Source organism: Nomascus leucogenys, chromosome 1a (genome assembly GCF_006542625.1).
Source record: "Nomascus leucogenys isolate Asia chromosome 1a, Asia_NLE_v1, whole genome shotgun sequence".
Classification (NCBI taxonomy): Eukaryota; Metazoa; Chordata; class Mammalia; order Primates; family Hylobatidae; genus Nomascus; species Nomascus leucogenys.
In genome coordinates, this window is record NC_044381.1 from 36,921,328 (window position 1) to 36,947,441 (window position 26,114).

At 41.3% G+C, this 26,114-nt stretch overlaps 1 protein-coding gene across 1 annotated transcript in view; it reads left to right on the plus strand.

Annotated features, from left to right (window-relative positions):
• Window positions 1-26,114, plus strand: part of TSTD2 (thiosulfate sulfurtransferase like domain containing 2) — a 33,479-nt gene that overhangs the window by 4,000 nt on the left and 3,365 nt on the right. The window contains exons 2-9 of the mRNA XM_003260541.4: window positions 1,896-2,110; window positions 3,521-3,837; window positions 11,762-11,882; window positions 17,929-18,054; window positions 19,177-19,282; window positions 23,366-23,484; window positions 23,986-24,144; window positions 24,763-24,901. Of these exons, the coding sequence (XP_003260589.1) occupies window positions 1,946-2,110; window positions 3,521-3,837; window positions 11,762-11,882; window positions 17,929-18,054; window positions 19,177-19,282; window positions 23,366-23,484; window positions 23,986-24,144; window positions 24,763-24,901 (1,252 nt within the window). The 5' untranslated portion in view covers window positions 1,896-1,945. The remainder of the gene's footprint in view (window positions 1-1,895; window positions 2,111-3,520; window positions 3,838-11,761; window positions 11,883-17,928; window positions 18,055-19,176; window positions 19,283-23,365; window positions 23,485-23,985; window positions 24,145-24,762; window positions 24,902-26,114) is intronic.

Here is a 26,114-nt window from a genome sequence, read left to right on the forward strand (position 1 = left end):
GTTTAATAAATCTGTATTACCTTGCCTTACCCTTATAACAAAGCTCATTTTGAGCCCCATGAAAGCACCACTTAGCTGATTCAAATGCATTTTATGTAGTGCAAGTGACATCTTAATTTATGAATCCAAGGAACAAAAGTCCTTTATAAGAAAGTTGGTATTGTGTGTGTGTGTGTGTCTGTGTACGTTTAGTCTCCATCAGTCCCATCCAGCATTGTTAACAAGCAGTGTGTGTTCCCCCACACATAAATTGCTCCTCGTTGCCTTCACCTGGTTGAGGTACCCTGTAGGCAGAGTTGTGAATTGGCAAAGTTTTTCACCAGTGTCTCCCACCTTCGTTTCTCTCATTCTTAGTGGTGCTTTTTCTGCTCCCTCTTGTGGAGTTTGGGACTTCTTTGCATGTTACTATTTTCAGAACCTTGAGTGTCCACCTGTGGCTGTCTCCTTCAATATTGTCCTGAAGTAACTAACTTTGCCAGTTCACTAGTAATATGAAATAACCAGTTGTTATGCTGTGGGGCAGAAATTTGGACAGGGCACAACAGGGACACCTTGTCTCTGCTCTCAGCTCAGAGGCCAGTCTGGAATCTGAAGGGTCTAGTGGTTGATGCTGGCTGTCAGCTGGAGGCCTCTGTTCCTCTCCACCTGGTTCTCTGTGTGTGGTCTCTGCATGGGTTGGATTGGCTTACAGTACAGTGGTTGGTCTCCTCAGCGTGAGCATCTCAGAATGAGAGCTAGTGCTAGCGTATCCTTTTGAGAACCCAACCTCAGTCATAAAACATTGCTTCCATCACACTTTATTTTTGGGAGTAGTTAACAAGCCTGCCTAGGCTTAGGGAAATGGACCAGAAATACTGCTGCAGCCATTTTTGGAAAATATAATCTGTCACAGCTAATTTTTAAACAAAATTTTAATGTTAAATTTAAAATACAGCATTCAATTAAAATATTAATAATATTACCATTCATTGAACCCTAGTTTGTGCCAGACACTGTATATTAATATTTCTTTCCAGTCCACAGTACAGTACTGTAATGTAGATTTACATTACAGTACACAATGCACAATTTCCACAAGAGAGATTTAGAACTCAGAAACCTTAAGTAGCTTGCCCATGTTCACATGCTTGGCAAACTGCTGCAACACAAACCAAAGCCCATGCTTTTTCTCAGTGTGCGTCTTAGTGCTTGTCACCTGTAACCTTTGCTTTACAAAAGAATCAACGCGGTGTGATGGTTGTAGTGTGTCCATTTTGATGAGATTTGGCCACAGTAGCGATTTTGACATTTCTTCTGGCTCATTACAGTGGGGCTGTCTTGGGAACTATTTCTTCTAAGGAAGGAAGTTTTCATAGCTCTGAAATTAAGGGGCAAAAAGAAGAAAGTGTTTATAACTGAAGGTGCTGGCACACATCTTGATTGATTTGGGTTGTACCTGTTGCTTTTCTGGTATTATTTACCCTAATGTCTGCATGGCTCGCTCCCTAATTCAGGTTTCTGCCCAAATGCTATTGCTGCAGAAAGGCTTTTCCTACTCTCTGTGTTCGAAGGGCTCCTCCATCACTGCCTCCCTGCCCTGCTGATTATTCTTCATAACCTTTTCACTGTCTGACTTTAAAAATAAAAAATCAATTTATCCACTTGTTTACTTCACCCCACTGGAATGTAAACTCTAAGCAGGCAGAAACTTTTTCGCCTTCGTTTACTGCTATATTCTCAGTGCTTAGAATAGTGCTTGACTTAGAGTCGTTCCTAAGTAAATACTATCGATTTAGTAAGTAAATGATGGTTAGCTTGGGCTACTTTGCCCATGCTGATTTGCATGATTGATTAGCTTCATATTTTCTTCAAAATCAAAGACTAGCATGGCTGCTTCTTTCTTATTTATATTCTAGGAGGTATTTAACTGAAAGGAATATCTGCTTCACTGTTGGAAGCAAACCAGATGCCTTCTTCCACTTCACCAGACCAAGGAGATGACCTGGAGACCTGCATTTTAAGATTTTCTGACCTGGATTTAAAAGATATGAGTCTTATTAATCCCAGCAGCAGTCTTAAAGCAGAATTAGATGGCAGTACAAAAAAGAAATACTCGTTTGCAAAGAAAAAGGTAGAATTCCTATGAATGTTTCATGATCATGTATATGTGGTTAATGCAGATACATTTGGAAGCATGTTATCAAGGTTGCTCTCCAGCTCAAGGTAAAGTCTAGTCAGGAACATTAACCAGTGATGTTAATTCCATCCCAGGCAAAGGGTAATCATAGGTAAGGTGTGGCCCTGGAATAGCCATGGTGGAGTACTTGAGGAGGGTGGATCCTAGACAGATGGATTAGATTTCATTCCCCACCCCCCAGGTCAAAAAAGACCATAAACAAAGTTGAAAACCAAATGACAAGTGAAGAAAAAAGTTGGTAACTATGATCAACAAAAGATCACTAAAAACATGTATCAGTAAGAAGATAAATGCTATAATGGAAAAATAGGCAACAGATGTGAATAGGCAAGCCAGAAATAAACAAATAGAATAAGCAGGAAAAAGTATTCAGCATTACTACTAATCAAAGATATTAAAAAAAAATAGGGTAGCATTTCTTTTGCCTTTTATTTGGACCAACATTAAAAATATTGATGATAAAAAATACTGATAGAATTCAGTGAGGCTATGGATAAAATGGCACCCACATGCTTTTCTGGTTAGTGTATAAATTGGTACATTTTTCCTATTACAGATTAAGTCACTATTACAGATTAAAATTTCATGCTCTTTGACCCCTCAATTTTTATTTTAGATATTCTAAGTAGGTGGTTAAAGATATAGAAAGATGGATGCATGGAATGCTCATTCAACATTGCTTTTAATTGCAAATATTAGAAACAATCTAAATGTTCATCAGTTGGTAACTGGTTAAGAGAATTTTCTGTTTGATTATTTTACAATAAGCGTAAATAATTTTTATAAAAAGAGTAATATTATTTTCCAAGAAAGAAGATATTTTGGTACGTTTCTTCCTGGTCTTTTTCGATGTACTTTTTAATGTGGTTGAGATTACATTGCATAAGCAAATTTTATCCAATTTTTTTCACTTAATATTATTATATCATAAATATTTTTACATATAACTTAAAACTGGCTGCTTTAATATTCCATGGTAAGCATACTTCATAATTTACTTTCCATATTCCTTTCAAAAATAACTGATAGTGTAATTTGTGATATTTTAGGCCAAACTGTATTATGTATATTCTGGTGTGACTTAGTCTTATATCCTGAGAATAAAATTATGATGCTGAGAGTTATTTAACCTCCTCAATATAAAGCCTAGTTTTAATTTCTCTAATAGTCTCTTCTAAAGCTTACTAATAAGAGAAGTGTTACTTCTCAGAGAATTGTATAACATAATGGAACATAAAACTAGAAGCCCCTGTGGAAAGATAATACAAGGAATCTTAGTGAGACTTCTATTGGCCATAAACCTAAGGTTATTTAACAGTGTTAGTATTTGAAATCTAATTGCAGGCCTTTGCCCTTTTTGTCAAAACCAAAGAAGTTCCAACAAAAAGGAGTTTTGAATGTAAAGAAAAATTGTGGAAATGCTGTCAGCAGCTATTCACAGACCAAACCAGCATCCACAGACATGTGGCAACACAACATGCTGATGAAATTTATCACCAGACAGCTTCTATTTTAAAGCAACTGGCTGTGACATTGAGCACCTCAAAGAGCCTTTTGTCTGCAGATGAAAAGAACCCTTTAAAAGAGTGCCTTCCACATACCCATGACGTGTCTGCTTGGCTCCCTGATATAAGCTGCTTTAACCCTGATGAGCTGATAAGGTAAGATTTTCATTCTGTATTTTGGTTTGATTTAAAGTATTTTTCCAACTACAATGAGATACTACAATTCACCCATTAAAATGGCTAAAGTGAGAAAGACCAACTCTGTCAAATGTGAATGAGGATGTGGAACAACTGGAACACTCAGTCACTGTTGGTGGGAATGTAATATGGCACAACCACTTTGGAAAAGTGTTCGGCAATTTCTTAAACATGCATCGTTCCTGTGGCCCACTCCTGGGTATAATACCAACAGCAATAAAAACATATCCCCAGAAAGCCTTGTACAAGAATGCTCGTAGCAGTTTTATTCATAATAACAAAAAACTGGAAACAACTGCAAATATCCATCAATAGGAGAATGAATAAACTGGTATAGTCAGGTAAGAATATTGCACGACAATAAAGTGCTATGAACTGCTAATATTCAAGAACATATATGGGTGAATGAGAAAATCCTTATGCTGAGTGAAAATAGCCAGACAACACAATACATATTTTCTGATTTCATGTACTTGAAGCCAAAACTAATATATGATGATAGAAAGGTTCTGGCAGACAGTTTGGGAATACACAAGATTTTTTGAGGTATTGGAAATGTTCTGGTTTTGATAGTGGTGTGGATTACACAGGTATACCTGTGTCAAAAATGATCAAACTTTACACTTAAGATCTGTGTATTTCACTTGTAAACTGTGCCATGCTTTAAACATTTTTAAATAAATAGGGCAGGAAAAACTAAGCAAAAAAAAGGGGGGGTTTCTTTGAAGCTAGATATCATTATCTGTATGATTTCAAATATACGTACCCAGAAAAAATGCATCATTTATTAGGTTTATTGGGGAATGTAGCATTGCACATAGTGAATTTTTCAGAAAGCAGGTAAATGTAGCTTACATTTTAAAGCATCTAAAATTTCTTTGATTTAACCTTTTTTTTTTTTCCTGGAGTCTTTCAAACTGCATTAGACTCTTCTTTAGTTGCATAATTAAACAGAATATATAGTGAATGTGATTGAACTTTCTCCGAGTGCTTTAATGCCATCAGGATGAACTTAAGTAGGATGCCAAGGTATAAAAGTTTGTCTTTTTACTAAGAAGGCTCAGACTTACTCTTCTGTTACCTCTCCTCCCTCTCTTCTAATTCTAGATCCAAACCCTCTGTATTATTGCTATGTACCAAATTCAGCTTACAGCAGCATAGTCGGTGGTACTAGCTCAGAGTCTCTCATGAAGTTGCAGTCATCTCATTGCTTGACTGGGGCTAGTAAATCTGTTTCCAGGTTCGCTCATGTGGTTGGTGGCAGGCTTGTTTTTTCAGTGGCTTTTAGTCAAAGGCCTCCATTCCTCTCTATGGGGGTCTCTTCATAGGCTGCCTGAGTGCTCTCATGACATGGCATGTGATATGTGAGAGACAGAGACACCAAGACAGAAACCACAATCTTTTATGACCTAATCTCAGATTGCCATACCATCACTTTTTATTGATGCTGTTGGTCACATAGACTAACCTCAGTACAGTGTAGGAGAGAACTACACAAGGGTCTAAATACCAGGAGGCAGGATCATCAGGGATCATCTTGGAGGCTGGGCACCATACCTCAGAGTTGTTACTTTTTAGTGTGTATTACCTAGCAGCACTGCCTGCACTTTACCTATTCTGTCAGTATCTTAACTACTTGCAACAGCTAGATCCTTAAGGCACAGAATTCTAGAGGCCTAAGTTAGGCCAATAACATGCGTAGTATATATAGCCAAAGACCGTAGCCTGTGCAGCAGCATATACCCAGTCAGTTGACATTGTTTGTGAGGTTTTTTCTTTTTTCTTTTTTTTTTTTTTTTTTTTTTTTTGAGGCAGAGTCTCACTCTGTCACCCAGACTAGAGTACAGTGGTGTGATCTTGGCGCACTGCAACCTCTGCTTCCCAGGTTCAAGTGATTCTCCTGTTTCAGCCTCCCAAGTAGCTGGGATTATAGGCACGCACCACCACACCCAGCTAATTTGTATTTTTAGTAGAGACAGGGTTTCACCATGTTGGCCAGACCAGTCTTGAACTCCTGACCTCAGGTAATCTGCTAACCTTGGCCTCCCAAGTGCTGGGATTACAGGCATGAGCCACTGTATCCAGCCTGTTTGCAAGGTTTCTTGGAGACCATTCTACATATTCTTTAGGGAGGAGAGGTAAAGAAAGAAAATTGTATTATTTTCAAAAACAAGTGGGAAGACACAGAGACATTAATGATTCCTCTACCCTACGTAATGTCAGAGCTTAAAAAAGGGTTTTGTATTAGTCTGTTTTCATGCTGATAAAGACATATCCAAGACTGGGCAATTTACAAAAGAAAGAGGTTTAATGGACTTACAGTTCCACACGGCAGGGGAGACCTGATGATCATGGTGGAAGGCAAGGAGGAGCAAGTCACATCTTACATAGATGGCAGCAGGCAAAGAGAGAGAGCTTGTGCAGGGAAACTCCTGTTTTTAAAACCATCAGATCTCTTGAGACTTACTATCACAAGAACAACATGGGAAAGACTCATCCCCATGATTCAATTACCTCCCACTGGGGTCCTCCCATGACACGTGGGAATTGTGAGAGTTACAATTCAAGATGAGATTTGGGTGGGGGCACAATCAAACCATATCATTCCGCCCCTGGCCCCTCCCAAATATGTCCTTACATTTAAAAACCAATTATGCATTCCCAACAGTCTCCAAAGTCTTATTTTAGCATTAACTCAAAAGTCCACAGTCTGAAATCTCATCTGAGACAAAGCAAACCCTTTCCACCTATGAGCCTGTTAAAAGGAAGTTAGTTACTTCCTGGATACAATGGGGGCACAGGCATTGAGTAAATACAGCCATTCCAAATGGGAGAAATTGGCCAAAACAAAGGGGCCACAGGCCCCATGCAAGTCCTAAATCCAGCAGGGCAGTCAAATTTTAAAGCTCCAAAATGATCTCCTTTGACTCCATGTTTCACATCCAGGTCATGCTGATGCAAGAGGTTGGTTCCCATGATATTGGGCAACTCCGCCTCTGTGGCTTTGCAAGGTATAGCCTCCCTCCTAACTGCTTTCACAGGCTGGGGTTGAGTATCTGCATCTTTTCGGCGCACGGTGCAAGCTGTCAGTGGATCTACCATTCTGGGATCTGGAGGACCGTGGCCCTCTTCTCATAGCTCCACTAGGCGGTGCCTCAGTGGGAACTCTGTGTTGGGTCTCTGACCCCACATTTCCCTTCCGCACTGCCCTAGCAGAGGTTCTCCATGAAGGCCCTGCCCCTGCAGCAAACTTCTGCCTGGGCATCCAGGTGTTTCCATACATCCTCTGAAATCTAGGCAGAGGTTCCCAAACCCTGATTCTTGACTTCTGTGCACTTACAGGCTCAACACCACCTGGAAGCTGCCGAGGCTTGGGGCTTGCACCCTGTGGAACCATGGCCTGAATTCTACATTGGCCCCTTTCAGTCACAGCTAGAGTGGCTGGGATGCAGGGCACCAAGTCCCTAGACTGCCCACAGCAGGGGGACCCTGGGTTCAGCCCATGAAACCATTTTTTCCTCCTAGACCCTCCGGCATTATCAGGGGAACCAGCCCCCAGTATTTCAATGTAGGTTCTTTTCTATTTTCCCTAAGTGTCGGCTGCTCTGAGAAATAAAGAGTACAAAAGAGAAATTTTACAGCTGGGTCTCCAGGAGTGACATCACATGTCAGTAGGTTCCGTGATGCCCACCTGAGCTGCAAAACCAGCAAGTTTTTATTAGGGATTTCAAAAAGGGAGGGGTGTACGAATAGGGAGTGGATCACAGAGCTCACATGCTTCAAATGGCAATAAAAAAGATCACAAGGGCAGAAGGGCAGAGCAAGGTCACAAGGCCAGGGCTAAATTAGAATTACTGATGAGGTTTCATGTCCCACTGTGCACGCATTGTCTTTGATAAACATCTTAAGAGGAAACAGGGTTCAAGAGCAGAGAACCGGTCAGACTAGAATTCACCAGGCTGGAGTTTCCTAATCCTAGCAAGCCTGGGGGCACTGCAGGAGACCAGGGTGTATTTCATCCCTTATCTTCAACTGCATAAGGCAGACACCCCCAGAGTTTCCATCCATAGGACCACACGGGAATGCATTCCCTTCCCAGGGTTATTCCTTACTGGGAAAAGAATTCAGCGATATTTCTCCTACTTGTTTTCTTCAATAAGAAAAATATGACTCTGTTCTGCCCAGCCCCGCAGGCAGTCAGACATTATAGTTATCTCCCTTGTTCCCTGAACATCGCTGTTAATCATGTTCTTTTTCAAGGTGCCCAGATTTCATATTGTTCAAACACACATGTTTTACAAACAATTTGTGCAATTAACGCAATCATCACATGGTCTTGAGGTGACATACATCCTCAGCTTATGAAGATGACGGGATTAAGAGATTGAAGACAGGCATAGGAAATTTTAAGAGTATTGACTGGGGAAGTGATAAATGTCCATGAAATCTTCACAATTTATGTTTAGAGACTGCAGTAAAGACAGGTGTAAGAAATTACAAAAGTATTAATTTGGGGAAATAATAAATGTCCATGAAATCTTCACAATTTATGTTCTTCTGCCATGGCTTCAGCTGGTCCCTCCGTTCAGGGTCCCTGACTTCCCACAACAAGGCATGTGATAGGAGGGGCTGTCATGAGGACCTCTGACATGCCCTGGAGACATTTTCCCCGTTGTCTTTGGGATTAACATTTGGTTCCACATTACTCATGCAAATTTCTGTAGCCAGTTTGAATTTCTCCTCAGAAAATGGGATTTCCTTTTCTATTGCATTGTCAGACTGCAAATTTTTTAAACTTTTATGTTTTGCTTCCCTTATAAAACTGAATGCCTTTAACAGCACCCAAGTCACCTCTTGAACGCTTTGCTGATACCCTAAATCATCTCTCTCAAGTTCAAAGTTCCCCAAATCTCTAGGGCAGGGGCAAAATGCCACCAGTCTCTTTGCTAAAACATAACAAGTCACCTTTGCTCCAGTTCCCAAGAAGTTCCTCATCTCCATCTGAGACCACCTCAGCCTGAAGTTCATTGTCCATATCATTATCAGCATTTTGGTCAAAGCCATTCAACAAGTCTCTAGGGAGTTCCAAACTTTCCCACATTTTCTTATCTTCTTCTGAGCCCTCCAAACTGTTCCAGCCTCTGCCTGTTATCTAGTTCCAAAATCACTTCCTCCTTTTGGGTATCTTTTCAGCAGCACCCCACTCTACTAGTACCAATTTATTGTATTAGTTCATTTTCATGCTGCTGATAAAGACATACCCAAGACTGGGCAATTTACAAAAGAAAGAGGTTTAATGGACTTAACAGTTCCACATGGCAGGGGAGGCCACACAATCATGGTGGAAGGCAAGGAGGAGCAAGTCACATCTTACATGGATGGCAACAGGCAAAGAGAGAAAGCTTATACAGGAAAACTCCCAGTTTTAAAACCATCAACTCTCATGGGACTTAGTGTCATGAGAACAGCATGGGAAAGACCTACCCCTGTGATTCAATTACCTCCCACTGCATTCCTCTGATGACACGTGGGAATTGTGAGAGTTACAATTCAAGATGAGATTTGGGTGGGGACACAGCCAAACAATATCAGGTTTTTATTGCCAAATACAGTTTTCTGAGCTGAATATGTTTTAGGAAGTGTATTAACTTTTAAAACTGAATCATAGGATTCGATGTTTAGATCCTGGCCTTGAAAAACTCACCAAGTCATATTACAGAATTCCAGAGGACAAATTTCTGACTTTAAGGAATTATTGAACTATTTGGTAAATAGAAATACAGTTGACCCTTGAATGACTAAGCAATTATTGAACTGTTTGGTAAATAGAAATACAGTTGACCCTTGAACGACTAAGCAATTATTGAACTATTTGGTAAATAGAAATATAGTTGATCCTTGAAAAACATGGGGTCAGGAATCCAAGGATTAGGGGCAGTTGAAAATTTGCATATAACTTTTAACTCCCCCAAAACTATACTAATAGCCTCCTGTTGACTGAAGCCTTATCAATAATGTAAAGTCAATGAACACATCTTTCTATGTTATGTATATTATATATTGTGTACTGTATTAAAGTAAGCTAGAGAAAATGTTATTAAGAAAATCATAAGAGGCCAGGTGCAGTGACTCATTCCTATAATCCCAGCATTGTGGAGGGCCAAGGCAGGAAGATCACATTAGGCCAGGGGTTCAAGACCAGTCTGGGCAACATAGTAAGACCCTGCCCTACAAAAAAAAAAGAAAAAGAAAAAGAAAATCTTAATATATATTTACTATTCTTTCAGTGGAAGTGGCTCGTCATAAAGGTCTTCATCTTTGTCACCTTCACATTGAGTAGGCTGAGGAGGAAGAGGGATTGGTCTTGTTGCCGCATGAGTGCTAGAGGCACAAAAAGATCTACAAGTAAGTGGACCTGCACAGTTCAAACCCACGTTGCTCACGGGTCAACTGTAGTCCAAATTTGATCAATTTTTGTCATTACTACTCAGTGCCACATTCCCTTTTGCTTATTGGAAAGGAGAAAGAAAGCAAGTTGAAGTAGAAGTCACACTTGAGCTAGTCACTAAAATTTTCTGTACCTTCATTTCCTCACCTCTAAAATTGGAATAATAATGCCTGCCTTGCCTACCTCCCAGTACTGTAAAATGAGTTATATAGGACGGTGATAGTATGAGCAGTTGTGAACTATACTGTGCTATACAGATATGGCCCTTCCATTTCATATGGCCCCACACTTCAGGGAATTTACTTACTAGTTAGAAAAACAAAGACAAAGACACATGAGGCAATTAGCAGATGATACAGGTTACATAATTATCAGTTGAATTGTATGGTACAGAGACTAATTTGTTATAGGAGCTTAGAGAAAGGAAAATAGGATCTAAAATAGACAAGAAGGTTTTATGGAGGAGCATGGAAAGCATGGAGGAGACTAGGCCCTGAAATATGATGAGGCTGTTGAGGAGGGACTCAGACTCCAGAGCTGGATAGGACCTTAATTGTCGTGTACTGTGTAGCATTCCCTAAAATATGTTCTGTGGAACACTAGTTCTAGAGGATGCTAACAAGCTATTGAAAAAAGGGGTATTAAAGACAAATTTGGGAAGCACTCAGTCAAAATGTTGTTACTGCAAGACTTCTCAGAGCCTTTAAGAGGCTTTGGCTGTGATTCTTAAGGAGGGAGATGTTGTCTGCAGGGTTTCCAAACATAATTTTATAGAACAGCTTCATAACATACTTTGGAAAATATAGTTTATTTCCATTCTCTGATTTTACAGATGAGGAAACCAAGGCCCAGAAGTATGAAAGACCTGCCCAGCTAGTTAGTATAAGACAGCCCAGTGCAGTAGAAAGAGTATAGATCTGGTGTCAGAAGACTGGCATTTAGGTCCTTGCTATCACTTTCCGACTGTCTGACTTGGGAGGAATTGGCCTCAATTTATTCAGCTGTAAAATGGGGATAATAATAACCTGCATCATAGAAAGAGGGTTATAAGAAAAAATGGAAGTGAAACTTTTTTGTATGATGATTCATACAGATACTGCCTTATGTGAGAGGATAAGCCAGAATGGAACCAAATTTCTAACTTTGCTATGAATTGGAGTTACTAATACCTGTCTCTTGGATGTGACCATTAAATGAGGGATCAAAGTAAACTCACTTTTTGTAAAATAAGTTCAGTGCAGATACTGTCTTCTGTAGAGCAAATATAAAAAGAAGTTGCTTCTCATTTCAGGAGGAGAACAATAATCAGAGCAAAGGCAGGCATGAGTGTCTTCATCTTAGCCTTCCCTCAGACTGCCCGGGTGTACTTTATGAATTGTGACTTCTTTATGCCAGTGACTCAAATGCTCTTTGCCTTGGATTTTCATTTTATAGTGGCCAGGGCAGTGAAGAAGGGGAGGTGCTCCTTTATTACTGCTACCGTGACCTGGAGGATCCCCAGTGGATCTGTGCCTGGCAGACAGCTCTGTGTCAGCACCTGCACCTCACAGGCAAGGTAACACCTTCTCCTATATTCCTTCCTTCACTGGGTTTATCTTGCCTGCCAACCTTGGATTGCAAATGCTGTGCTCATTATAAAAAAGATTCACTGTTGAGTTCTTAGAAGTTAGGGAAATTCTGCTGGGTATTTAAGTAGAATATTAGGCAGCTATTAACATGGTATTTTATAAGAATATTTACTGGCATAAACCAGGAGTCAGCAAACTTTTTCTTGAAGAACCAGATAGTAGATATTTTAGATGTTGCACAAAAAACTATTCAGTATTGTTATAGCGTGAGAGCAACTATAGATAATAATGTAAAAGAATTGGATGGCTGTGTTTGAATAAAACTATATGCAAAAGCAAGGATAGTTTGCCGACCCCGGTATAGGGAAATGTTCATGATATATTAATTGGAAAAACATATTATAGAACATAGAGGTGTGATTCCAAGTTGCCTCTTAATTTTCTAGAACCTGCCAGGGTCATTTACCAGCTCAGGGTATTGACATTTGCTGTTTCCTTCCTCTCTAGAGTGCTCTTCCCCTGCACCTTCACATGGCGCATACCCCACTTCAGATCTCGGCTCACATATTGTCTCCTTAGAGCTCCAGTCTGAAGTAGTCCTCTCCAGATCTCATCACATTCTATCCCTTTCTGCTTTTCAAAGGATTTATTACTATCTGAAAGTATAATCTTCATTTATAAGCTTCATGAGGACAGGAATTTTGGTCTTAATTGATGTATTCTCAGTGCTGGAACAGAGCTTAGCATGTAGTAGACCCTCAGTAGATATTTGGAGAATATAGAATGAAGGAATGAATGCATGTTCATGACAAAACCAGAAGTGCATGTATAAACATGGAAGGTTGTGTATACCAAAATGTTAGTAAGGATTATCTAGGCATGTAGGGTTATCGATGGTTTTTATTTTCCTAAAATATTCTCTGATTACATTACACACATGCATATGTCTACGTCTTTTATATGATTTTCAAAATTTAAGTCCAAAGGAAGTGAACTAGTTTCCCCCTGAAACTCCCTCTGGTTATGACACTGCTGCCTTGTTTCATCTTTCCCAACATATGACCTAGGTCTGAATTGATCAGTGATATTTTTCACATCCATGTTTTCTAACAGATAGTGATTTCATTTACCTCATTCAGTTCATCACCAAGTCCTGCCATTTCCACCTCTTCAAATATTCCTTAATTCCATTCCCTTCTCTCTTCCACACTCACCACTTTAGACCAAACCACCACCCTCTCTAACCCAGTCCATGCAGTAGCTTTCAAATTACTCTTCAGCTTGCCATCCCTGCCTGCCATTTAATCCATTCTCCACACAGCCATAATGATCCTAAAAGGTGAATCAAATCACATCACTCCCTCCTCAAACTCTTTCAGTGGCTGCCACTTCCGGTGCATATGGAGGAAATCCAGTGCCTTAAAAATGCCCTTAGGTTCCTGCGTGAGTTGGCCCCTTCTTACCTTTTCCTCTCGTCTGATACTGTTCTTTGCTCATTATACTCCAGCAACATGGTCTTTCAGTTTTTTGGAACCCACCGAATTCTTTTCTGTCCTTGGGCCTTCTTACAAGCAAACTATCTTCAAGGAACTCTCCTACACCCACTCTGTTGCTCCAGTCTGATTTTTACTCAAGCTTAGTTCTCAATTTTCATGACACTTCCTCAAAGAGACCTTTCCTATCAATCTAAATTCATTTTTCCCAGTGCAGTCTCCCATGGGATCTTGTAATTATTTTTCATAACATTTGTCCATTTGTAACTTTTAATATCTGTGACCTCCCTTAGTCTGTAAGCTCCTAAAGGGGAAAAGCTATATTTTTTTCAACCACTGTATCCCTAATTCCTAGCACAATTCCTGGTGTAAATAAATAAATTAATACATACATCACCATTCTTATTCAGAAAACTTCCACACCCTGAAAGATGGATACACTCACAGTAAACCTGAATGTACAAGGTTTGAAAACAGCCTCTTGGTTTAGAGGCAGATTATTATTCTTGGCCCAACCCAAGTGCTAAATTAGCAATGAGGGATCTTACCCACAAGGTGGCAGCACTTGCCTAGATCTTGGATATAAATTCCTAGGTGTCAAGGATACATGCTTGGTTTAATGAGTTTTGTGTTTGGAGATTTGGCAAAATATCAGTGCCTAAGTAGGGAAAGAGAAGAACCTGATAGTTGTGGAATTAAGGGAAAACAGCCTCTACTCTATTGCTGTGTATTCCTTATTTCCTCAAAAAATTTGAGGGGATACATTGAAGGCTTTGGAAAGGAAAAGTTATAAGATTGGGAGCTAGTAAGATCTGGTTTTGAATCCCAGATTTACCAGCTATCAGCTATACCATTGGGCAAGTTACTTGATTTCTCTGAGCTTTTGTTTCCTTTTCTCTAAAATGGGGATTATGATATCTGCCTTTCAGGATTATAATGTAATGCTTCTGTCTCATAGCAAGTGCTGAATAAATGCTAATGATTGTTCTTCTCAGTTTCTTACAAGGCCTTCCTCACTAAGGAGCTTTGAAGGATTTCTGTTAGAGAATCCTGGGGGTTCAAAGTCTAGTGAACGAGTTTAGAGCATGCTCTGCCCTAGCTATATAGGGAGAAGATGTGCTTGTCTTCTCTTTGGGTTCTGAGATTAAAATAGGAAAGAATCTACTAGCTTACCCCAAGAGAGGTACTTAGACGTACATACTTCATCCTACCTGCTGTAGTCAGAAACCATTTTGGGTGGATTTTCTACTCTTACACTGATTGGGCTCTATTTTTCTATGTAGTCCACTATAAGTTGGTAGTGGGGACAGTAGCCTGTGTAGCAGAGATGTCATAGGCTTCCTGCTTCCCTCTCCAGTGCCCAGAACTGGCTTCACTAGACTACAGCACTGTTTCTCAAGGAGTCTGGAAGTGATCCGGAATCTTTGTCATGGAACTCTGGAAAACATTTTACAGTACTATACACAGAGGTGTGATTCCAAGCTTCTTAATTTTCTAGAACCTGCCAGGGTCATTTACCAGCTCAGGGTATTGACATTTGCTGTTTCCTTCCTCTCTAGAGTGCTCTTCCCCTGCACCTTCACATGGCGCATGCCCCACTTCAGACCTCGGCTCACATATTGTCTCCTTAGAGCTCCAGTCTGAAGTAGTCCTCTCCAGATCTCATCACATTCTATCCCTTTCTGCTTTTCAAAGGATTTATTACTATCTGAAAGTATAATCTTCATTTATAAGCTTCATGAGGACAGGAATTTTGGTCTTAATTGATGTATTCTCAGTGCTGGAACAGAGCTTAGCATGTAGTAGACCCTCAGTAGATATTTGGAGAATATAGAATGAAGGAATGAATGCATGTTCATGACAAAACCAGAAGTGCATGTATAAACATGGAAGGTTGTGTATACCAAAATGTTAGTAAGGATTATCTAGGCATGTAGGATTATCGATGGTTTTTATTTTCCTAAAATATTCTCTGATTACATTACACACATGCATATGTTTGTGTCTTTTATGTTCTTTCAAAGTTTAAAATTATATATCACTTCCAATGAGTTGGCATTGGCTTGTGCCAGGAATCTTGTTTTATATCCATACCCTAAAGAGTTGATCAAGTAGGGCTGGGCGCAATGGTTCATGCCTGTAATCCCAGCACTTTGGGAGGCCGAGGCAGGCAGGTCACAAGGTCAGGAGATCGAGACCATCCTGGCTAACACGGTGAAACCCTGTCTCTACTAAAAATACAAAAAATTAGCCGGGCGTAGTGGCGGGCACCTGTAGTCCCAGCTACTCGGGAGGCTGAGGCAGGAGAATGGTGTGAACCTGGGAGGCGGAGCTTGCAGTGAGCCGAGATTGCGCCATTGCACTGCAGTCTGGGCGACACAGCGAGACACTGTCTCAAAAAAAAAAAAAAAAAAAAGATCAAGTGAGGCATCAACTGATGTGTCTTCTCTGGACCCTAAAAAAGGACAGCCATTAAAAATTTTCAAATTATAAAGTACTGGTATATATCAGTGTTATATCACTAGAACAATATAGGACCTTGAATTAAATCGTCTCTTTTTCAGACAGTGCCATGATGCCACATGTGCTGCCCTTGCTAGCACTTTTCTTTAGAGAGCTCAGTTCCCTTTAAATATGATCCATCTTTAAACTCATCCACAGGATTTTGTAGTACGAAAACAACCAACTCTGCACAGCCCCCAGAACATTGCCTCTTAAGGCTGGGGCTTTACCCCAGGCTCTAATGTCCCCTAACCAGGGGAGCATTTCAAAGAAAATATGGGGCTTGAGATGCCAAAGAGCCCCAGATATGGATGCACATTCATTTATTCAACAAATACGTATTGAGTGCCTAGTATGTGGCAGGCACTGTTCTAGGGGATATGCTGGTGAGCAAAACAGACACACACGCATGTGGAACTTGTATTCCAGTGGATGGGTTTGCAGTGGTGGGCTGTCCTCCAAACACCATGCAGAGATAAATGCTCATGTATACCCTCTGCCCTCAGATGTGCTCTGTGCTTTAGGATTTTGGTAGTATCTCCTCAGCAGTTCTTTTCATTTCTGGTGCTCTTTAGTTCCCTTTTTATTCATATAAAGAAATTAAGGTTCAGAGAAGTCAATTAACTTTCTCACAGCTACATGCAAGTGAGTGGCAGAGCTTAATCTTGAGCCTAGATCTGCTGACCTCTGTGGAGGACTCTGTTAAGCTACCTGGATTTAGATTAAGCTCAGAATTCACTTCTTTGGCTGTTGGACTATTGTAGCTCCATAGCAAATGGGGCTTTCCAGGAGTTTTATTCACATTCTCTTGTTCAGCATGCATGAAACAATACCTCATCTGAACTGTAGGCTATGCCATTTTAGAAAAATACAGGTATCCAGCTGGGCGTGGTGGCTTGTGCCTGTAATCCCAGCACTTTGGGAGGCCAAGGCAGGTAGATCACTTGAGGCCAGGAGTTGGAGACCAGCCTGGCCAACATGGCGAAACCCTGTCTCTACTAAAAATACAAAAATTAGCCGGGCTTGGTGGCGCATGCCTGTAATCCCAGCTACTCGGGAGGGTGAGGTGGGAGAATCGCTTGAACCCAGGAGGTGGAGCCTGCGGTGAGCCGAGATTATGCTACTGCACTCCAGCCTGGGCAACAGAGCAAGACTTTGTCTTACAAAACAAACAGGTATCCATCTCACACCAGTCAGAATGGCTGTTATTAAAAAGTCAAAAAATAACAGATGCTGGTGAGGTTGTAGAGAAAAAGGAATACTTATACACTATAGGTGGGAGTGTAAATTAGCTCAACCGTTGTGGAAGACAATGTGGTAATTCCTCAAAGACCTAAAGACAGAACTACTATTCGACCCAGCAAACCCATTACTGGGTATGTACCCAAAAGAATATAAATTGTTCTGTTATAAAGACACATGTATGCATATGTTCATTGCAGCACTGTTCCCAGTAGCAAAGACATGGAATCAACCTAATGCCCATCAGTGATAAACTGGATAAAGAAAATGTGGGAATACTATGCAGCTATAAAAAAAGAACAAGATCATGTCCTTTGCAGGGACATGGATGGAGCTGGGAGCCATTATCCTTAGCAAACTAACGCAGGAAGAGAAAACCAAATACTACATATTTTAACTTATAAGTGGGAGCTAAATGATGAGAACACATGGACACATAGAGGGGAACAACAGACACTGGGGCCTTTTGGAGGGTGGAAGGTGGGAGGAGGGAGAGGATCAGGAAGCATAACTAAGTGGTACTAAGCTTGATACCTGGGTGGTGAAATAATCTCCACAACAAACCCCCATGACACAGTTTTACCTGCAGAGCAAACCTGCACTTGTATCCCTGGACTTCAAAGTTTAAAATAAAAAGGAAAAACAGATATCTTTGTCCAGTAACACTTTGGTGTCCTCAGCAGCTTCTCTGCTTTTCCTGTTAAACTCATTGACACACATGAGCCTATTGTTCTTCCCTGGAAGGATAACCAAGCTAAGAACAGTCTGTTCTCTTTCTCACCATCTTGTGTCTCAGATTCGAATTGCTGCAGAAGGAATCAATGGGACAGTTGGTGGAAGCAAATTGGCTACCAGACTCTATGTGGAAGTCATGCTTTCCTTCCCATTGTTTAAGGATTACCTGTGTAAAGATGATTTTAAGGTAAGAGAAAATGAAAATTAAATGGATCTAGAACCATCTGCTTCTGCTTCTGTGCATGTTATTGAAGAGGAGTTCAAAGTAGAGAAATAAGCAGTGCCAAGTAAGTACCCTTTCCCCTTTATTTTTTGGGGCTTGGGGAGTTTTTTCGTTTTATTTTGTTTTTCGACAGGGTCTTGCTCTGTCACCCAGGCTGGAGTGCAGTGGCATGATCATAGCTCACTGCAGCCTCGACCTCCCTGGGCTCAGGTGATCCTCCCAGGTAGCTAGGACCATAGGCATGCACCACCATGTCTGGCTAATTTTTTTGTAGAGACGGGGTCTCACTATGTTGCCCAGGCTGGTCTCGAACTTTTGGGTTCAAGCAGTCCTCCCACGTCAGCCTCCCACAGTGCTGAGATTATGGACGTGAGATACCACACCTGCCCCCTTTCCCCTTTAAATGTGCTTTTCCCTTTAGGTTACAAGACAGTACAATAGAAGGAGTATGCTCGTCCCCATTCTTCCATTGAGTCACCATATGATGTTGGACCAGCTAGTGCTCTAGACCTCAGTATCCCTTTTTATAAAATAAGGATGTTACAGCTCATGCAATCTGGGACTCCAAATCTTGGACATATTAGCTCACTTGAGAGACCACCAGCCTGGTCAGCAGATCACTGTTTTTAGTAAATCTGGATTTGTAAGATTAACACTTCACACCACATGGGGGAACAAAGTTGTTGCTCTCACAGGTGGGCTGCTTTGTTTGAGTGACTTTATACCTTGTCATAATAAGTGATAAGGTGATGGGAAATGCCTTGCTAGTGTTCATGCTGGCAATGATAGGAAAAGAATGAAAACTGGGTATAGTCACATGTTAGAATTGCTCAGCGGTGTTGCAGTTTTATAATTAAATGCTTACACCTAAAGAAACACCTTTTCAGCTTAACATTCCTGCACATGGCAGGTATGCAATAAGTATTTATCAATGTTGAATTATCTGGAACATTCTGGGCCCTAACTAGAGGTTTTTCAAGACTTCAGCTATCGTTATTACAAAACAGACCATCATTCTTATATTGGCGCTTGTCTTATACCTGGAGTTGAGACAGCAAGACTGTATTCTGTTTTCTCATTGGCTAGACCAGCAAAGGAGGAGCTCACTGTTTTCCAGAATTGCGTGTTGGTGTATTTGAAGAAATCGTGCCCATGGGGATCAGCCCCAAAAAGATCTCCTACAAGAAGCCTGGTATGCCTGCTTTTAGAAGATTGTGCTTTAATTCACAGGGACAAAACTTAATAGAGAAATAAGAAAGCTAGGCACTGTGATCAGCAGCAGTCATGAGTCCTCTCTAAAGCAGCTGTGGGGTGGCTAACACTTGGCTGCATCCAGTGCTTATACTGTTTCTCTGGGGTGCTGTGGGGTTGAAGACTCACCTCTTAGAGTGACCTATCTTATTTTTCTTGGTGATGGTTTATCAAGTAGTTGTTTTTTCTTTCCAAAGACAGCAAGCAGTTTGGGAAGAGTGTAATTATTACTTGTAAACAGTTCATCAGCAGAATAGAGCACACAGGCCTTTTGCTACAGGAAGCAAGTTGCTTTCAACACCACAGCAGTTTTCACTGTGCTCTAGAATATTCTTTCCTCATCTTCTCCATGGTAAATGGTTGAAAGACATTTGTTTGGCAGGTTTTTTGGGGTTTTATTGTAGTTTTTACCATGAAAAATTTTAAACATTAAAAAAGTAGAGAAAATAATATAGTGAAGTTCTATGTACCTATCATGCAGCTTTAGCAGTTAACTGATTAATGGCCAGCTCTCACCTGTACCCCATCCCTTCTGCCATCTTGGATTATTTTGAAGGCAACCCCAATGTCAGGCCATTTCATTTGTAAATATTTTTAGTAGATATGTCTAAAAGATAAAAATTTGTTTTAGAAGATGTAAAACGATATCACATCTTAAAACATTTTAACCGATTCCTTAATAAATTATCAAATATCTAGTTGGTTTAGTCACTCAATTTCCAGTTGTCTCATACTTTTTAAGCTTCATTTCTATTAGGATTTAAATAAGGTTCATTCATTGTGATTCATCAGTATGTCTCTTTAATTTCAACCTATAGATTTGTTTCCATCTTTTTTTTCCACCCTTGCAGTTTATTTTTGAAGGAACTGGGTCATTTGACCTTTAGAGTTTCCCATAATCTGGACAATACTAATTGTATTCCCAAGATATATTTCTCTGTCCTCTTTATTTCCTGTAAGTTGATCATTAGATTTAGAGTAGTGCTAATAGAAGTATAATGTGAGCTACATAATTTTACATTTTCTAATAGCCAGGTCTTTAAAAGTGAAAAATAGATGAGATTAATTTAAATAATGTTTTTCTTAATGCAGTATATCAAAAATATTATTTCAACATGTAATCAGTATAAAAAATTATTAGTTTACTTTTTTTTCATGCTAAGTCCTTGAGATCCAGTATGTATGTCACCCCTATTATAGCACAAGTGCTTGTCAGCCACATGTGGCTAGTGGCTACTGTATTGACAACTCAGGACTAGAGACTTGATCAGATTCCGATTTGATTTCTTTTTCTCCCGCCACCAAGACTACATAAGCACTATTGTCTTCTTTGATCAGGAAGCACAAAGGTCTGGTTGACTCCATGGTGTTCATTTTTTAATATGTAAAGATTTGAAAGAAGTCTAAGAGTGAAGCCAGAGGGAAATGGGATTAGGATACAGGCATCTGGGAAAGAGACTCCTGCATGGAGACATGAGGGCCAGAAAGAGCTGTTGTCTGCTTTCTGTTCCCATCTTAGCAGGAGGCAGTGTGACTACAAACAGCTTTTCCTGGGCACTGCAAGGCACTGCAGGCAGAAAGTGGGCTCTAGGCAGTGCTGTCGTGTTTTCACTTAGAGGAAGTTTAAAGGGACCTCTTTTTCTTTTTTTGAGACAGTCTTGCTCTGTTGCCCAGGCTGGAGTGCAGTGGCATGATTTCAGCTCACTGTAACCTTTTCCCCCGGGGTTCAAGTGATTCTCCTGCCTCAGCTTCCCAAGTTGCTGGGATTACAAGTGTGTGCCACCACACCCGGCTAATTTTTGTATTTTTAGTGGAGATGGGGTTTTGCCACACTGGCCAGGCTGGTCTCAAACTCCTGACCTCAAGTGATCTGCCCACTTCAGCCTCACAAAGTGCTGGGATTATAGGCATCAGCCACCACACCTGGTAAAGGGACCTCTTTTAAACACATCCATGCTGGTCACTGTCCAAACAATCGTTCTCAGGGCCAGTAGAGCAACTGCAATCATAGCAGCAGCAGGGAACAGGTTTGGTTTCCTGTGGCTCCCTGCAGGTAGAAGTCTTAGCACATTTCCATGCTTTTAGTCCCATGTTTGTTTGAGATGGAGTCACTGTTGCCCAGGCTGGGGTGCAGTGGCACAATCTCAGCTCACTGCAACCTCTGCCTCCCGGGTTCAAGAGATTCTCCTGCCTCAGCCTCCCGAGTAGCTGGGACTACAGGCATGCGCCACCACGCCCAGCTAATTTTTTTTTGTATTTTTAGTAGATGGGGTTTTGCCATGTTGGCCAGTTTGATCTCCAACTCCTGACCTCAAGTGATTCGCCTGCCTCAGCTTCCCAAAGTGCTGGGATTATAGGCAAGAGCCACCTCGCCCAAGCCTGGCCTTTTTTTGAGATGGAGTCTCGCTCTGTCGCCCAGGCTGGAATGCTCACTACAACCTCTGCCTCCCAGTTTTGTGTAGTTCTCCTGCCTCAGCCTACTGAGTAGCTGGGAACTACAGGAATGTGCCACCACACCTGGCTAATTTTTGTATTTTTAGTAGAGATGGGGTTTTACCATGTTAGCCAGGCTGGTCTTGAACTCCTGACCTCAGGTGATCCACCTGCCTCAGCCTCCCAAAGCATTAGGATTACAGGTGTGAGCCACCATGCCTGGCCTACGTCCCATGTTTGAATCTCCCTTTTCACCCCACTCTTTTTGTATCCATGTAATTGTGTGACAGTACCTTATAGAGAATCTGGCCTTACTACATTCTCTTTACAACTAAGTCAGGCAGGTAGCAATCCAGATTCCTTGGCCTGGCTCTGGGTCCTCATCTCTCCTTGGTGTAGAGTAGTTTCATTGGTTGTTGGGGTTCCTCTCTGAGGGGAATGAGGCTCCTTTGGTGCTGTAAAGCTTTATCATGAGTGGTGGGTAACTGAGTCACCAGAGCCCCTGCCCATGAGGCATGGCTACCTCATAATGCAGATTCACCAAAAGTTCCTCACAATCTGCTGAGATTTCTGGACCCCCAAAGATAGGGGAATATTTCTATCCTGGAGAGTTACACGGCAAAGAGCCCCAGGAGACTGAGATTCCCTCCTATTAGTCCCTTTGTATATATATTTTTTGAGACAGGGTCTTGCTCTATTGCCCAGGCTGGAGTACAGTGGTGTGATCATAGCTCACTGAGGCCTTGATCTCTTGGGCTCAAGGGGTCCTCCTTCGTCAGCCTCCAAAGTAGCTGAGACTATAGGCACACACTAACATGGCCAGCTAATTTTTTAAATTTCTTTGTAGAGACAGAGTCTCACTATGTTCCCCAGGCTTCCCCTTATATTTTAAAACTTAGCCATCTTCTAGCTTTCCTGTCTTTTTCTCTCCTTTACTTACTTTCTCATATATCGTTTCTGTTGTCCACCCCTCTTGCCCTTTTCTCTTTTACTCATGCACACACACTTAGACACATTCTTCTTGCCCCTTTGCATTAAAAATGTATCTATTCCAACTTCATTCCATAACTTTTTGCTCACACCTGCCTGTGGGTTCTTAGCCTTCAATGTGGGTTCAACCTTAATATAGAACAGTTTACAAAGCGTGTAGTCAGCCACATACATGCCCAGCTCCTCCATTTACAGTGACAATAGAGCAGTGGCCATTTCCTGACCTACTAGTGACCATACAATGGACCAGCAAATTCACATGGCAATTTAGATCCCAGTTGCCTGGTTTTTATCACTAGGGTTAGGCCAAGTATGAGGATGCAAAATTCTTTGACTAGTTATTTCTAAACTACCAGGTCTCCATTGCCCTCATTTTAGGAGGAGGGAGATTGAGGATATCTGGAATTATTGGAATTACTAAGTTATTTCATCATGATCATCAAGTAGTGTTCTTTTCAGACAGTTGTAATTATGAAGGGAAGAGGTTTGGGTGGAAAGAAACAAAGCAACATGTAAGTCAGGCTGGGTGAGTTGTGATTGGGTTTTGATTTTTTTTTTTTTTTGTCTTTGTTTTAATATAATTTTTTTGGTTTGGTTTTAGGAATCCATTTATCCCCAGGTGAATTTCATAAAGAAGTAGAAAAGTTTTTATCTCAGGCAAATCAAGAACAAAGTGATACTATCCTTCTTGATTGCAGAAACTTCTATGAAAGCAAAATAGTAAGTAAAAGCCAGAATTGAGTTCTCTGAATTGGTAGATCTCCCCATTCCCACAGTGTGGTATATTTCCCAAGGGGACCTTGTGTTTGCCCACCTGTGGCCACATGGATTTCCTCCCAGTACTGGCAGCTTCAGAGAAAACCCAAGTCCTAAAACACAGAATCTGGTGAGAGAGTCGAAGAAAATATGAATTAAAGACATCTAGGCACATAATATACTTTGTGACTCCCATGAGCCTGCCTTTGACATGTATCAAGGATCTTGCAAAGTTGCCTTTGGGCAGCCTCTCCAGTTCCCCTGAGGACCCTGGGAAGGTGACCCACAGCCCACAGCCTCGGTTTTAAGTTCAGATCTTGAAGTTGAAAGGTCAGAGCGGGGATGAGATTAGCAACTGGCAGGGGCTTCTTTGCTAAGGTAGGGTTTGTTGGGTACAAAAAGAACCTTTGTTCCTACCAGGTATGTTTTTCTGATAATTTTCCTTTTGTTGCTCCTGTGTTACAGGGACGATTCCAAGGCTGCTTAGCCCCAGACATCAGGAAATTCAGTTACTTCCCTAGCTACGTTGACAAAAATCTAGAACTTTTCAGAGAGAAGAGAGTGCTGATGTACTGCACTGGGGGCATCCGCTGTGAGCGGGGTTCAGCCTACCTCAAAGCCAAGGTGAGCCACCACCCCAGGGCACTGTAGGCATGGCAGTGAAGGAGGCAGCTCCACCAGCAGCTTACGTGGAGCTGTCTGCCGCCCCCAGTACTCCCCACCCCCAGGCAGCCAAAGCATGCCTTCACCCCTCATATGGCTCCAGCATGGAGTTCGTAAGTACAAAATCTGAGGGTCTTTAATCTCAAGATATGAAAAACACGTAAGTCTGAGAGACTCATCAGATGTAAAAGGGAGAGATTAGTTAACATCTCCCTTTTCCTGATCCTTTTGCTTGATCCTGAGAAGAGCAAATTCAGTAACATTACATGTCCCAACAGGTGTCTTCCTATATTTAGGGGGCAGCAAAAATAGTTGGGCTTCCCAGGATCTAGAGGGTGAAGGCCCTGCCTCCTGTCATCACCCATCCCCCTAGGAGGCAAGATCTGGCCAGTTGGTGCCTTGACCCCTTGGTCAGCAATTCTTCAGTGTCCCGCAGTGGGAGCCAGGAGCCCCTGACCGATAGCAGCGGCCATGAGTCCTCCACAGTCAGCACTCCTCGCCACGCGCTGCTCTTCCGTGAGCATCTTAACAGGTCTCTCTGCTGGCTCTTCAGATTTCCTGTTGTTTTTCCACACCTAGGGAGTGTGCAAGGAGGTGTTCCAGCTCAAGGGTGGCATCCACAAGTACCTGGAAGAGTTTCCTGATGGTTTTTACAAAGGGAAGTTGTTTGTTTTTGATGAACGCTATGCTCTGTCCTACAACAGTGATGTGGTGTCAGGTAGGTCAGCACGGGCTCTGAGCCCAAACTGAAATGAAGCACATTGTCAGTTCACCATTCTAGAAAAATGACACAGGGAAGACAGGCCAGTGCTCATTACTGAGCACTGAATAAGCAGGGAAAGTAAGTACATTGTGCCACCATTTTCCCAGCTGTAGAGCTGAGAGAACCCTAGCCCAGGAGTCAGGAGGCCTGGGTTGGTATCCTGGCTTCACCATTGCTAGCTGAACAAGCTCATTAACATGGGGATCATCTCATCTGCCCTGCCTGCCTGTCTACCTTCCAAGAGCTGGACTACTGGGCTAATTCAGGGCTCTTAACCTGGAATTGGTACATAGATTTCAGAGATTCTGCGAATTTGGATGGAAAAATAATTGTTATCTTTGTTTTCAATAACACCTCACTAAAATAAAGCATTTCCTTTAATTATGAACATAGGCAACAAAGTACCAGTTGCATTAATGTACCTGTGACTTTGTCTTCATTAGGATTCACAATACTTTCATGTTCCAGTTGCCTCAGATATCTCAAAATGGTATTTATACTCATCACTACTTCAAAATGAAAATAGTTATTAGGCCTACCACTGAGTTGATACATAATGTGTTAATAAATGTCACATCTTATTATATATTACAGATTTTGAAAAAGACTTTGATATTTTGTATTTCTGTATAGTTGGTTTCCTTTGTAATCTTACATATTTTATGCATTTAAAAATATTTTTCTAGGTCAGGCACAGAGGCTCATGCCTGTAATCCCATCACTTTTGGAGGCCAAGATAGGAGGATCGCTTGAGCCCTGGAGTTTGAGACCAGCCTGGGCAACATAGCTAAGTCTCTACAAAAACTTTTTTAAATTAGCTGAGCATGGTGGTGTGTACCAGATACTCAGGAGGCTGAGGCAGGAGGATTGCTTGAGCCCGGGAGGTTGAGGTTGCAGTGAGTTTAAATCACGCCACTCTACTCCAGCCTGGGTGACACAGCAAGACCCTGTCTCAAAAAAGTTTTTCTAGGCCAGAATCTATAGTCTTCACCAGACTACCAAGTAAATCCATAGCACACATGATTGTAGGAACTCCTAGCTCTCTATGGACCCAGGTGGCATGCACATTTGAGTAAGATTTGCATTTGATTGTCCTCTCCTATTTTCTTGGTCTTATTTTCATTTTAGTGGTTTTGAGTTATGTCTTATTGATCACTACTTCAATCTG